Source organism: Protopterus annectens, chromosome 1.part1 (assembly GCF_019279795.1).
Source record: "Protopterus annectens isolate FY-2018-M chromosome 1.part1, PAN1.0, whole genome shotgun sequence".
NCBI lineage: Eukaryota > Metazoa > Chordata > Ceratodontiformes > Protopteridae > Protopterus > Protopterus annectens.
Genome location: NC_056726.1, coordinates 1,392,095,572 through 1,392,110,152, shown reverse-complemented (window position 1 = coordinate 1,392,110,152; position 14,581 = coordinate 1,392,095,572). Strand labels below are relative to the sequence as shown.

Genomic DNA, 14,581 nt, shown 5'->3' with positions numbered 1-14,581 from the left:
TTCACACATTTGTGAATAGATACTGATATTGTGAGATTTCATATGCATATGTTCATAGGGTCATAGGTGTGTACTAGGCTAATGGCCCTGGAGCCTTTACAAGCCTAGCCCATAGAATTACCCTGGCATCGTGCCACCCGACCTTAGTTTCCAGTGCCTCTGTCAAGTGGAGCAACTGGAGTGATACACTCTGTACTTGGACTCCTCCGGGGTACACAACTACGTATGCATATTTGCAATTGTATAATGGGATTTTATAGACTGTGTAGCACTGTAGTATGTTGTTTTGTCAAGTGAAAGCCCTAACTATTTGTCTACAATATTTAGGAATGCTACTAGAGTCAGTAATAGAAAAAATCTTTTTATGTTAATTCATGAATATATCGGAGAACTTCAGGAACAAAAAAGATAATTTAAAGACTAAGGGAGAGCCCTAAACTTACCTCAGACATTAAATGTGTAGAGCAATCCTTTTAGCCAAGCGTATTTTAAGTCAATAAGAATTTGCTGCAAACTTAAATAAAGGAAAAAGTACAGTTGTGTACCTACCATAAATGTAGATGTTTGAGTGTATTCACTGCTGCAGTCATTACACTTGGGTTATCCTGCTGTCAGGCTACCCGCAGTTGGCCTGAATTCCAAAGTCCTGGTCCGGCATCGGTTGCTGTCGCCTCTTCCCTGACGTCAGTGCGCCAGGGGTATATAAGATGCAGCAGACGCCATTTTCTTCGTTTTTTCTTGCCCCAGATGTCAGGTGCCCCCAAAAGGGTAGGCTAAAAACATTGTTTATAAAAAGCATACACTAAAATAAACATTAACTTCATCTACAAGCAAATACACCACATATATGTACTTTTCTATTCTATACAACCTAAGTCCCAGCAAAGAAAGGGGGATGGTGGGTGGGTAACCTGGACTGCAACAGTGAATACACTCGAACATCTACATTTATGGTAGGCACACAACTGTACTATGTTCATCATGTTTCACTGTTGCAGTCATTACACTTGGGTTGAATCCCAAAGCTGAGGTTGGGTGGCTGGGTCTAAATAGAAGTAGGAGTGGCTATGAGGCCCTGCAGAACTGCAGTGGCAAAGCCTGCTCTGTATTTAGAGTAAAGAGGTAAGTGGTAGTGCTTTGTAAAAGTGTGCACTGAGGTCCAAGTAGCAGCCTCCAAAATATCCTTGGTTGGTACTCCTCTGAGGAAGGCTGCTGAGGTGGCTGATGCCCTGGTCGAATGTGGCCTAATGCCCTTGGGCACTGATTTGCAATGTTGTGAATAGCAGAAACGAATGCAGTGTCCTATCCATTTTGAAATAGTCTGCTTCGAGATAGCCTTTCCTTGTGATCCTGCAGCATATGCCACAAAAAGTTGCTCAGTCTTTCTGAAAGCTTTAGTTTTGTCCAAGTAGAAGCGTAGCTGTCTGTGAATGCCCAAAGAATGCAGAAGTCTCTCCCCTTTATTCTTTGGTTTTGGATAAAATGTAGGCAAATGAATGGTTCGATTGAGAGCCACACTGGATACTACCTTAGGCATAAATGTTGGGTTCGTCCTTAGAGAAACCCTGTCCGGATGGAAAATGATAAAATGTTCCACAGCCATTAATGCCTGTAACTCTGAGACTCTTCTTGCTGAAGTTATTGCTAGGAGCAGAGCTGTTTTTAATGATAAGAATTTTATCTCGGCTGTATTGGCTGGCTCAAAAGGAGGCAGTGTGAGCTTTTCCAAGACAAAGTTGAGGTCCCATGCAGGTATTGGTGCTCTTCTTGGGGGTCTTATGTTTTTGGCCCCTCTGAGGTACTGCCTTAGTAATGGATGTGAAAAAATAGGTGGGTCCGTATTGTAATGAGCTGAAATGGCAGAGGCATGGATCTTAATCGATGAAAAGGATAGACCTTTGTCCAGCATCTCAGTTAGGTATTGTAAAATCTGAGGAATATTTGGTACAAGCATGTCAATTCCTTGTGCCTGGTTCCAAGCCCAGAATCTCTTCCATTTTTCTGCATATGATTTTCTGGTGCTGGGCCTCCTGACTTCCAGAATAACATCCATAACTGCTTTGGAGAGAAGTGTGTCCTGAATGGTTACATTATCCACCATGCAGCCAGATTTAGGGTTCTGAGTTGGCTGTGCAGTATCAGATTGCTTTGCTGGGTCAGTAAATGAGGAATTTGAGGTAATGTCCAGGCTGGGCCTTGAGACAAGCTCTTTAGGATTGGGTACCAGTGCTGGTGTGGCCAGTCTGGGGCAATCAGGATAATTTTTGGCTTCTCTTGTCTGACCTTGAGGAGTACCTTGGGGAGGAGAGGCAGTGGAGGAAAGGCATATACTGTAAAATTTTTTCCAGCTGAATGATAGAGCATCCACTTTCCATGCTAGCCTGTGATAAGTCCTTCTACAAAATCTCTGTAGTTGGCAGTTGTGAGGGGAGGCAAATAGATGTCTGGGCATTCCCATTTCCTTGTTATTATGCTGAAGATTTGTGGATCTAGTTTCCACTCGTGAGGGTCCATGAGGTTTCTGCTTAGTTCGTCTGCCAGAGTATTTGTCTTTCCTGGCAGGAATTGTGCTTGCTGGTGTACTTGATAAGTCAATGCTGTGTCCCACAAAATCATGGATTGTCTGCAGAGGAGGTAGGAATGCGTGCCTCCCTGCTTGTTTATGTACCACATGACTGTAGTATTGCTCGTCTTTATCAGCAGTTGTCCTGGATGAAGTACATCCTTGAAAGCTGTCAGGGCATTCTGGACAGCCAGCATTTCTTTTAGATTGATATGAAGATGCATTTGGCTTGTGGGCCATGTGCCCTGAATACATTTTCCTGCCATGTGGGCCCCCCAGGCATAATCTGATGCATCTGTTGTTATGGTCTCCCTGGCAGTGGGTAAAGTGAAAGGCTGTCCCTTGTTGTGGTGACAGGCCTCTGCCCACCATCGAAACTCCTGTTGCAGGCAGGGAATGAGGGTAATAAGTTTTTCCAGGCTGTGGCAATGTTGAGTCCAAACACTTTTTAGATACCATTGAAGTTTCCTCATATGCAATCTTGCATATGGAATTAACAGAATGCAGGATGCCATGAAGCCCAAAGCTTGCAGAATTTTTCTTGCAGGTAACTGGGTTTTTGTTGCCAACATTTCGAAGTAAGAAGTCAGTTGCCTTTGTTTGTCTGGCGTGAGATAGGCCATCTGGACAGTTGTATTTAAGCTTGCACCCAGGAATATTACCTTTTGAGAGGGTACTAGTTTTGATTTATTTTCGTTTACTGTGTACCCTAGGCAAATCAGCAATCTTTTTACAAACGCGAGATGCTTTAGTAGAATGTCCTTGTTTTCTGCTTGAATAAGGCAGTCGTCCAAGTAGGGATATATCTGAATTCCTCTTTGTTTGCAAAACGCAATTACTGGTGCCAGGCATTTTGTGAAGACCCTGGGCACAGTAGATAAGCCAAAGGGCAGTGCAGAGAATTGGTAGCGCATTGAGCCAGCTATGAATCTGAGGTATCTTCTGCAAGATTGTCTAATTGGGACGTGCAGGTATGTCTCTTTTAAGTCCAAGGTTACAAGCCAAGCCTTCTTGCACAGCATGGGAAGAAGCTGCTGCAGAGTCAACATTTTGAACTTTGGAACGTCCAGAAAAGTGTTTAGAATAGACAGGTCCAGTATTGGTCTCCAGGCTTTGTGCTTTCTGGGTACCAAGAAAAGACATGAGTAAAATCCTTGTCCCTGCTCCTGTAGTGGTACTCGCTGAATGGCCCTCATGTCCATGAGGGATGAAACTTGCTTTTGTACCTCTGCCCATTGATTGTGTGGCAGGTCTGGCATGCCTTTTGCCTTTGGCAGGGTGTGAAAGTGGAACCTGTAACCCTGAGACACTATATTCAAGACCCATTTGTCCTGGGTGATCATGTGCCAGTTTTGGGAAAAAAGTGTTAGGCGGCGTTTTCCCCCTAAGGGACCATCCAAAAGATAAGTGCTTGGTACTGGTAGGGGAAAGTCATTGGGACTGTTTCCTATAAGGTTGAGATTTGTCTTCTCTGCTTCTGGAGGTAGAAGCACCCCATTGTTTAGGCCTGTATGAGCCTTGGGGCTGGGATCTGCCTCTAGGGCGCCGGTATCTGCCTCTTTGTGGCCTATCTGACACTGGAAGGGACCAATTTATTTGAAGGGCAGTTCCTGCTAAATCTGGGTGGCTATACCTGTAAGAAATCCTTAACTGTCTGCATAGATTTCACTTTATCCTCCATTTTCTTCAAGTATCGTGCTGTAATGGAGCCTCTAATAATTTTGCTTTAACATGATCAGGCAGATTCTGTTCCTTTAACCAAGCATGCCTCCTAATCACAGAACCCGTTACAGTGGCCCTACAAGAGGCCTCCAAAGAATCAAAACCATATTGCAAAGTATGTTTTCCCACCTGTTCAGCTGCATGCAATAAATCCTGCATTTCCTTGTTTTCAGTACATTCAGTATTTGTCAACATTTTCTGTTTTAACAGTGACATTAAGTATTGCTGATATTTAAGCATATGAAACTGACAATTTAAAGCCCTTACAGCCAAGGTAGCAGAAGTGTAAACTTTTTTCCTCCATCTGTCCAGTGCTCTAAAATCCCTATCAGAGGGAACAGGATTTTTTGCAGTCGAAGCCTTGACCCCATTGGAACCCTGAGATATAGTATCTGGGTCAGCAGCAGGGTTTTTTTATATAGAAATTTATGAGAGTCTGGAATGCTGTAGTACCTGTCTGGCTTAACGGGTGCAGGGGGTATAGAATCTGGAGACAGGCCGGACTCTGAAAAAAACATCTACAATGTCCAGAACAGGAGGAATAGCAAGGGGCCTGTGCTGAGGAAGTAAAAGAAAATCTCTGAGCCTTTTCTTGGATTCTGAATAACCCTGGATTTCCCAATGAAAGTGCTCCCTCATAGTATGCAGGGTTTCCCCAAAAGAGTAATCCTCAGGAGAAGCTGAAGGAATAGATTCTTCAGCATCAGAATCCTCATAGGGAGGAAGAGAGTATTCCTGATCAGAGAAGGAATCAGAGGAAATGGACACCTGATCTGAAGATTCATATTCTGTCTCTTGCCTAGGCCTCTTATCAGGAGGGGGATGGGAACCCCTGATCAAAGTAATAAGGTCTTCGGCCATTTTGAGCATCTGTTTTTTAGGCATGGAAGCCTATCCTGGAGAATGCTGTCCTTGTTTCTTTGTCTTTAGAGCTGCTTTAGTCTTTGGCTTTGAAGCTGAAGATGGCTTTACATATAACTGTGTAGGTCTGAAAACACCCTCAGAAGCCGATGCCTGCACAGCGGCTCCGGACCCATCTGAGGGAATAGTTTCTGAGGATCCAATACCTTGAGTTTCCAGTGGCCCAATCGGCTCCACGTGGGAGTCGGAAGCGGCCTGTGGCTCTAAGGTAGCAGGTGTCAGAGGCTGCAAAAGTGCCTCACTGAGAACCGGCAAACTGACGACTAGCTTAGAGGAAGCCTCATCGTCGGTTTTGGACCACGGATGCCTGTCCTTGTCTTTATCCTTGCGTTTTTTTTATAGACTCCAGTCATCGGCTGTTCCGCCGGCATTGTATAATTGAATCTGCGGCCAAAGTAATGAAAGGCAAAATCGTACAGACGCTTAATAGTGCATTGGTTAAATCTAGCACAAAACCGACAACAAGCAACGTCGTGGTCAGGACCTAGGCAAGGAATACAGTAAGAGTGAAAATCCTTATCAGGTATTTGCTTCCCACAAGAAATACAATTGTTAACTTTTTCTGACATCGGTCTGGAGCAAGAAAAAAGTTTCCCCAATGGGGTACTTAGCTTTAATAAAGACTTTGGATCTAAAATTTGAATTCGAAAATCTCAGGAGTCGGCCGACCGGCACTTGCAAACTGCTTTTGCTTCGGGCACCACGCGACAAGAAAGACTGAAGAAAATGGTGTCGGCTGCATCTTATATACCCCCTGGTGCACTGACATCAGGGAAGAGGGATATATTTGAATTCCTCTTTGTCTGCAAAAAGCACTTACTGGTGCCAGGCATTTTGTGAAGACCCTGGGCGCAGTAGATAAGCCGGACCAGGACTTTGGAATTCAGGCCGACTGCGGTTAGCCTACCAGCAGGATAACCCAAGTGTAATGACTGCAACAGTGAAACACGATGAACATCAAGACCTCACAAGTTCACTTAAAAATGAAGGGTACATTTTTTGCTCCTGTATTTAATATGCTACCATTCTTATTCAAGTCTTCTTTTGCATAAAAATCTGACAGAGTCTCAGAATCTTTGAGAATAATGTCTGGACAGTATCTTAAATAAAAAAAAGCATAAAAACTGAAGAGCTGCATATCCATCTGAACATGTAGTTTGATAAACAACCTTTTTATAGACTGATGATAGACTGAAGAAAATTACCAAAACAATTCTTTTCTCTTTTCTTCTCTATTGTGCAACCTTGGATTATGTATTAAACTGAGATACGGGGCTTGCCCCTGCAAAAAAGGTCTTCCTTCTAAGTTTGAGAAAGCTGATATGGCAGTTTCTTTCAGTATATCAGCATTCGCTCTTTTAACTACCAATACATCAACATGATCCTGCATCCTTTTTCCATATAGCTTTCATGAACTTCTCACCTTTCTCAGGAGGGAAGACAGTATCAGTAATATTTTTTTTGACAATTTAGCAAAAGCCAAACCCACCTATAGTGAGATTATGTGATTGGAATTAACAGCTGAACCGTCTAAAGTTTAACTCTGCCATTATTAAGTATAAAATTACTTGAACACTTCCTCATGCTGCTCAGCACTACCTACATATTATATTAGCATAAAGTGTTACTTGCATGTCTTCAGAAATAGAGAAAAATGTATGGGACATTACTGTCTGTTAGAATCAGCTTTTTGGAAATAAAGAAATAAGGCAACCTTCAACTCTACATATACATTAGAATATATTATAAACATTAGAAATTAGCAAAAAATGAAATGTTGGAAGTTTTAAGAAAATATTTTGCCATTGGCATTTCAACTCATCACTTGACTAATGCAGAAGCCTTCCTTCTGCCAGGTCTTGGCTTCCTAATTCTCTGCAATTCTGACACAGCTTAAGATAAAAAGTATACTTCTCAGTTCTCTGCTAAACTGTGTGTTAGGACAGGGGTTGCAACTCTGTGAAAAAGGCACAACAGATTCCAAGAAGGCAAAGACAGTTGTTTTCAGGTCACATAACAGATACTATGCAACTGCTGTGAGGTGCAGGCATGCAAATGAGAGCAGAAAACGGATTACTGGTCATACACACTTCACAGATTCATGTATAGCTCCATGGATAACAGTTCTGCTAGCACTGCAATACGATATCAGGGCCACACTACTTAAACAGACATCCCCAGCAAAGCACACTAGCAATGGCTGAAAGAAATCAAGGATCATACAACAAATACCGAACTCCAATACACTTTTAGTCACTGCAAGAACAACGGCTTTAAACACTGCTAAAGCAAACACACAAAGTGGTGACATACCCGTAAAGTGAAAACATTGGCGTATCAACAGACCATCATGGGAGGAATCAGTTGTGATGTAGCCATAAAAAAGTCTTCTGAATACCACACTCAAAATCATTCACATCTCTTCATCCTTCATCATACATTTTAAAAAGGCTTATCCGCAGACACACACAGTGAAGACTGCCTGAGCCATCACGTTTACGAGTCATGCAACTAATGTAAGTAGACTGGCCACATACAAAACAATACAGTTTAAGAAGTTATTGCAGGAGAAGTACCAAGCCTAACCTGGAACATATTTAAGTACGCATTATGACGATCAGCATATGTTTGATAAAACAAGCAGGGCATGTCCATCTTAAATGTAAAGCACTTGAACATTGTTCTAGTCAACTAAGACACTGCTATAAGCCATTAATGAGCTGCATCCTGTAGTCCAGAATATGAACCCCCTAGCCTCAATTTGCTTATTGTGAGACTCTAAGCAAGTCACTTAACTAGACAGTGCTCTTAGGACATTTGTAAAAAGGAACATGTGCAGTAGCATCACCTGATTAATATGCTTTGGGACATCTTTAACCTGTTAAATATCCATATAGATCAGATACAGCTGATAGACATGCTTATCAATATGAAAAGCAGCTGTGTGGACTTTTGGTATGTGCCTCACTGTTCCACTGTATGTCTTGGCCATCAGATACATGTCGATGCTTCTTCACAACACAACATTCACATAATAAAAGGAATTAGAATGCAGAGCCCACAAACACTGTCTTCAGCTATGATACAGTGTCAATACAACGATCAAAGAATGACTTCAGTGCTACAATTGTGTGTGTACCACAAATGCTCGTACCCATCAATCCCTATACCGCTTCCCTATGGCCTCCATCCCAGACAGATTTAGTGTCAACTGGGCTGCCCAACTATCCACTGAAGTGGTGCAAACCAACAACACAAGGCTCAGAAGCTTAGCTGCACAATGCTATGCAAGACCCCTTGCTGCACTGCACTGATGACTGCTATGTCATAGCATGTGGATTGAGGGTAGCCAAAGTTGATAATGTTTTTCTATCTGGAATCATACATCAGCCAAAAAAAAAAAAAAAAAACACATGACTCCGAAATGATTTATACTAACAAGGAGTTCTCCAATAAGAACTCAATCGTATGACTTTCTTCTGAATTCAAATATAGTGGATCAGCATAAAATTATAACTTGATCAGTAATGAATTAATGGATGTGTTGACTTAATAAATTTGTCTTTTTCGCTGGTTATTGCCCATATGATGCATTTCAGTTATACAACATAAAACCAACACTTACATCTTCCATTCTGTGTTTTTCCTCTTTACTAACATTATCTGTCGGTGTAATGTCTCCAGCAATGCATTCAGCCATATCATGGACAAGTGCAAGTCGAATACATCTAAAAACAAAATTAGTCAGCGTAAGCATAGTGTCCAAATTCATTAGTAATCCATTAATATTAGAAAAGATCAAAAACTATCAGTATATAAAATTTACAAAAGCTATTTTCTGTTGAAATTCATGGGATGGGGGCACTAAATTGTACAATCAACATGTTAATAAGTAAAAATAAATAAATGGAAAAAAAAAACAGTTGTCAGTTCAGTGAGGCAGAGGTGAATTAAAGCTCCAAGAGACATAGGATAACCTCTAAGACTGGATAAAGTGCTAATAGCTATATTCCAAATCACCATCATCGCAAAGCCTTTATCAAGATCTGCATATTTGTCAGTTTATTTATTTATTTAATTTGCCCATCATCAACATATGTGTACAATCCAGGTTCCCAGTGAATCAAGTATGACTGTATTATTATTAGAAACTGAAACACTGACTGGTGCATCAATGATTAGTAATACAAAAAACAGACACCACCACCCCCACCCCTACCCCAACCTCAGCAGTACGTACACAGCAAGGCATCCAGCAGCTAATTCATTTTCTATTGTGTCCAAGCATAGTCACCACAATTCTCTCTGTGGAAAGGAACTTTGGCTAGTTCCCATAAGAAAGAATCAGTCTCCTTACAGTCATAAAAGAGACACAAATTGCAAGTTTCCTTGCAGGGAAGCTTAGAGAAGTCCATGAAGAAGATCTCGTATTGTGTAAGCACTATTTGCAAATGAAGACATTGAAATATAACTGTTCAAGTTTCCAACCACCACGATTTAGCAGTTTCACATTCTCACCATGACTTACTTTCAGTTGGCCAACTAACTCATATGTTGACATGCTGAAAGTAAACCAATGGATGTCAAAAACTGAAACTTCGACAATTTACTGCATATGTGCTGAAAAAGAACCTTGGCGCATGCAACTTTAAAACATTGTTTTTTGAAAGGCCCACCCCCCTGCTAATTATATATACTAACTCCAAGACTGCACAATCCCCAGGGAGAGGGAATATTCTCCTACCCAGGGATTGTTGACCTCGCACATTTGACTATCATGTATAAATCAACCAAACCAACAGAAAAGTACAGTTTTGTACCTACCATAAATGTAGATGTTCGAGTGTTCACCCTGCTGCAGTCATCACACTTGGGTTATCCTGTCGTCAGGCGGTCCCGCAGTCGGCCGGAATTCCAAAGTCTTGGTCCGGCGTCGGTTGCTGTCGCCTCTTACCTGACGTCAGTGCGCCAGGGGTATATATAATGCAACCGACGCCATTTTCTTCAGTTTTTCTTGCCCCAGATGTCAGGTGCCCCCAAAAAGGTGGTCAGGAATTAGTACCAAAAGGAGTAACCACTGCACAAACACAAAATCCCTTCAGCTATAAGCAAATACATCAGTAAGGCATAGAAGAGATTTAGCCAGTAGATCAGAGGTGATGGAGGGTAACCTGGACTGCAGCAGGGTGAACACTCGAACATCTACATTTATGGTAGGTACAAAACTGTACTATGTTCATCATGTTACCCTGCTGCAGTCATCACACTTGGGTTGAATCCCAAAGCTAAGGTAGGGGGGAGGTATCATAGAGGGTTAGTGGAGGCTATAAGGCCCTGCAGAACTGCAGTGGCGAAGCCTGCCCTGGACTTTGAGTAAAGAGGTAAGTGATAGTGTTTGGTAAAGGAGTGTACAGAACTCAAAGTAGCAGCTTCTAAAATTTCCTTGGTTGGAACCCCCCTGAGAAAGGCTGTAGAGGTATCTGTTGCCCTGGTAGAATGGGATCTAATGGTAGCAGGAACTGGTTTCCCATGATGGGTATAGCAGAAAGGTATGCAATGACCTATCCATTTAGAAATGGTTTGCTTTGATATAGCCTTCCCTTGAGAAGCTGTAGCATAGGATACAAAGAGCTGGTCAGATTTTCTGAAAGCCTTAGTTTTGTCCAAACAGTAACGAAGCTGCCTGTGAATGTCCAAGGAATGCAGGAGTCTCTCACCTTTGTTTGTGGATTGGGGAAGAAGGTGGGCAAGTGGATGGTTTGATTTAAAGCTACACTGGAAACCACCTTAGGCATAAAGGAAGGATTAGTTCATAGAGAAACTCTGTCTTGATGAAAAATGAGGAAAGGTTCCACTGCCATTAGTGCCTGTAGCTCTGAGACTCTTCTAGCTGAAGTTATTGCTAGGAGCAGGGCAGTCTTCCATGACAGGAACTGAAGATCTGCAGAGAAAGCTGGTTCAAAGGGAGGTAGCGTTAGTTTTTCCAGAACAAAATTGAGGTCCCATGTTGGTGTAGGAGCTCTCCTGGGTGGTCTTATGTTTTTTGCCCCTCTGAGGAACTGCCTTAGAAGAGGATGTGAAAATAAAGGTGGATCCGTGTTGTAGTGAGCTGAAATAGCTGAAGCATGGATTTTAATTGAGGAAAAGGAAAGTCCTTTGTGCAACATCTCAGTTAAATACTGCAGAATGTGAGGCATGGGAGGCTGAAATGTGTCCTGGCCTTTAGCTTGGTTCCAGGCACAAAACCTTTTCCATGTCCGAATAAGCCTTCCTGGTGCTTGGCCTCCTGGCTTCCAGAATAACATCCAGAACTGCTGGTGAAAGAGGAGCTGGTTGGATGTTTAGATGATCTGCCATGCAGCCAGGTTTAAAGTTTTGAGCTGGCTGTGAAGAATCTGATTGCTTTGTTGTGTGAGCAAATGGGGGATTTGAGGCAATATCCATGGTGGGCTGTGGGCCACATTTTTCAATAGCGGATACCAGTGCTGGCGTGGCCAGTCTGGGGCTATGAGAAATAGTCGTGGTCTCTCCTTTTTGACTTTCAAAAGAACCTTTGTGAGGAGAGGCAATGGAGGGAAGGCATATACTGTCAGGTTTTTCCAACTGAAAGAGAGAGCGTCCACTTTCCAAGCTTGATGGTGAAATGTCCTTGTACAAAATTTTGTCAGTTGATAGTTTTGAGGACTGGCAAATAGGTCTATATCTGGAAGGCCCCATTTTTGAGTTATCATTGCAAATATTTGTGAATCTAGTTTCCACTCGTGGGGATCCTTGATGTTTCTGCTGAGGTCGTCTGCCAATGTGTTCTTCTGTCCTGGCAGGAATTGAGCTTGTAACTGGACTTGGTAGGCCAGAGCTGTGTTCCATAAGGTCATTGCTTGCCTGCATAGAGGGTAAGAATGTGTACCCCCTTGTTTATGTACCACATTACTGTGGTGTTGTCCATCTTTATTGCAAGTTGTCCTGGATGTAATAGATCCTTGAAGGCTGTCAGAGCTTTCTGTAGAGCTAGCATGTCTTTTTGATTTATGTGCAGATTTCTTTGATCTGCAGTCCATAGGCCTTGAATGCATTGCCTGCCATGTGTGCCCCCCAGGCGTAGTCTGAAGCGTCTGTTGTGATAGGTTGCCTGGCTGGGGGCAAGGTGAAAGGCTGACCCTTGTTGAGGTGACATGCCTGTGACCACCATAGAAATTCCTGTTGTAGGCAGGGAATGAGAGCTATCATTGTGTCCAAGCTGTGGCTGTGTTGAGACCATACGCTTTTTAGGTACCACTGTAATTTCCTCATATGCAGCTTTGCAAATGGTATTATTAGTATGCAAGATGCCATGAAGCCCAAAGCCTGCAGATTTTTTCTTGCAGTTAATTGGGTCTTTGTTGCCATTGTCTTGAAATATTGAGTCAGTTGTAGTTGCTTGTCTGGCGTAAGATAAGCCTTCTGGGCTGTTGTATTCAAGCTGGCACCCAGGAATGTCATTTGTTGTGAGGGTACTAGTTTTGACTTCTTTTCGTTTACTGTGTACCCCAGGCAGTTTAGTAGATGCTTTACAAAGGCCAGATGATGTAAGAGAATGTCTTTGCTTTCTGCTTGGATGAGGCAGTTATCCAGGTATGGATATATTTGAACTCCTCTTTGTCTGCAGTATGCAATTACTGGTGCCAGGCATTTTGTGAAAACTCTGGGTGCAGTAAATACGCCAAAGGGCAGTGCAGAGAATTGGTAATGGGTTGAACCTGCAATGAAACGGAGGTATCTTCTGCAACTTTGTCTGATAGGGACATGCAGGTATGCCTCCTTGAGGTCCAACGTTACAAGCCATGCTTCCTTGCCCAACATAGGAAGTAGCTGCTGTAGTGTTAGCATCTTAAATTTGGGTACTTGTAAGTAAGTGTTTAGAATTGAAAGGTCCAGAATTGGTCTCCAGGCATTGTCCTTTCTGGGCACTAGAAAAAGAGTCTAGAGTAAAATCCTTGGCCTTGCTCTCGAGTAGGTACCAGTTGAATGGCTCTCATGTCCATGAGAGCTGTAATTTGTCTTTGTGCCTCTGCCCATTGATTTTGTGGCAGGTTTGGCATTCCTCTTTTCATTGGCAAGGTGTGAAAGTGGAATCTGTATCCTCGTAAAATTACATCTAGGACCCATTTGTCCTTTGTGACAATGTGCCAGTTGTCTGCAAAAAGTGTGAGTTTTCCTCCCAAGGGGGCTGCCAAGAGAGTATTGCTTGGCTGGATGAGGTGCAAGTCATTGAGTTTGCCTTCTGGTGGTTTGAGACCGGTCTTCTCCTCCCTTCTGTGTTATAGAGCCCCATTGGCGAGGTTTATACTGGGCTTGTGGTTGTTCTCTGCCCCTTGGGCGTCTGTATTTATCCCTCTGTGGGCTGTCAGTGGCTGGAAAGGACCAATTTTTTGTTGGCCAGTTTCTGCTGAAGCGAGGGGGTTGTACTTGTAGGAAATCTTTGACTGTCTGCATAGATTTTGCCTTATCTTCCATTTTCTTTAAAACTTCTTCTGCTTTAACTCCAAAAAGAACATCCTGCTGTAAGGGAGCATCCAGTAGTTTTGCTTTAACATGATCAGGCAGAGTTTGTTCTTTTAACCAAGCATGCCTACGTATAACAGACCCAGTGACAGCTGCTCTGCAGGAGGCCTCCAAAGAATCAAACCCACATTGTAAGGTATGTTTGCCCACCTGCTCAGTGGCGTGCAACAGATCCTGTACTTCTTTCAATTCAGATTGTTGAGGGAGAGAGGTTATTCTTTGCTTTAACTGAGAGATTAGAAATTGCCGATACTTAAGCATGTGAAATTGACAATTCAGTGCCCTCATAGCTAGTGTAGCTGAGGTGTAAACCTTTTTCCCCCACCTGTCTAGTGCTCTGGAATCCCTCTCAGAAGGTACTGGGTTTTTTGCCATAGAAGCCTTAGCCCCCTTGGGACCCTGTGAGATAGTCTCTGGGTCAGCTACGGGTCAGCTACAGGGCTTTGTAAAGAAATTTGTGGGAATCAGGCACTCTATAGTATCTGTCAGGCTTAGCCGGAGCAGGAGGTAGAGACTCTGGGTTGAAACTGGATTCTAAACAGACATCATCCACAATGTCCAAAACTGGCAGGATGGCAAGTGGTCTGTGTTGGGGGAGTAAAAGAAACTCTCTGAGCCTTTTCTTTGAGTCAGAGTAGTCCTGACCTTCCCAGTGAAAATGTTCCCTCATAGTGTGTAAAGTTTCCCCAAAGGAGTAGTCTTTCAGGAGGAGAAGCTGAGGGAATAGAGTCCTCAGCATCAGAATCTTCATAAGGAGAGATGGAGTAGTCTTGGTCCTCAGAGGAGTCTGAAGAAATGGGCATTTGCTCAGAGGATACATAATCTTCCTCTTGT

General features: G+C 42.8%; 1 protein-coding gene across 1 annotated transcript in view; it reads right to left on the bottom strand.

Moving 5' to 3' along the window:
* The window catches only part of HDDC2 (HD domain containing 2), a 274,425-nt gene that overhangs the window by 182,602 nt on the left and 77,242 nt on the right, over nt 1-14,581 (bottom strand). Inside the window, exon 3 of the mRNA XM_044082206.1 lies at nt 8,832-8,934. Coding sequence (XP_043938141.1) covers nt 8,832-8,934 — 103 coding nt within the window. The remainder of the gene's footprint in view (nt 1-8,831; nt 8,935-14,581) is intronic.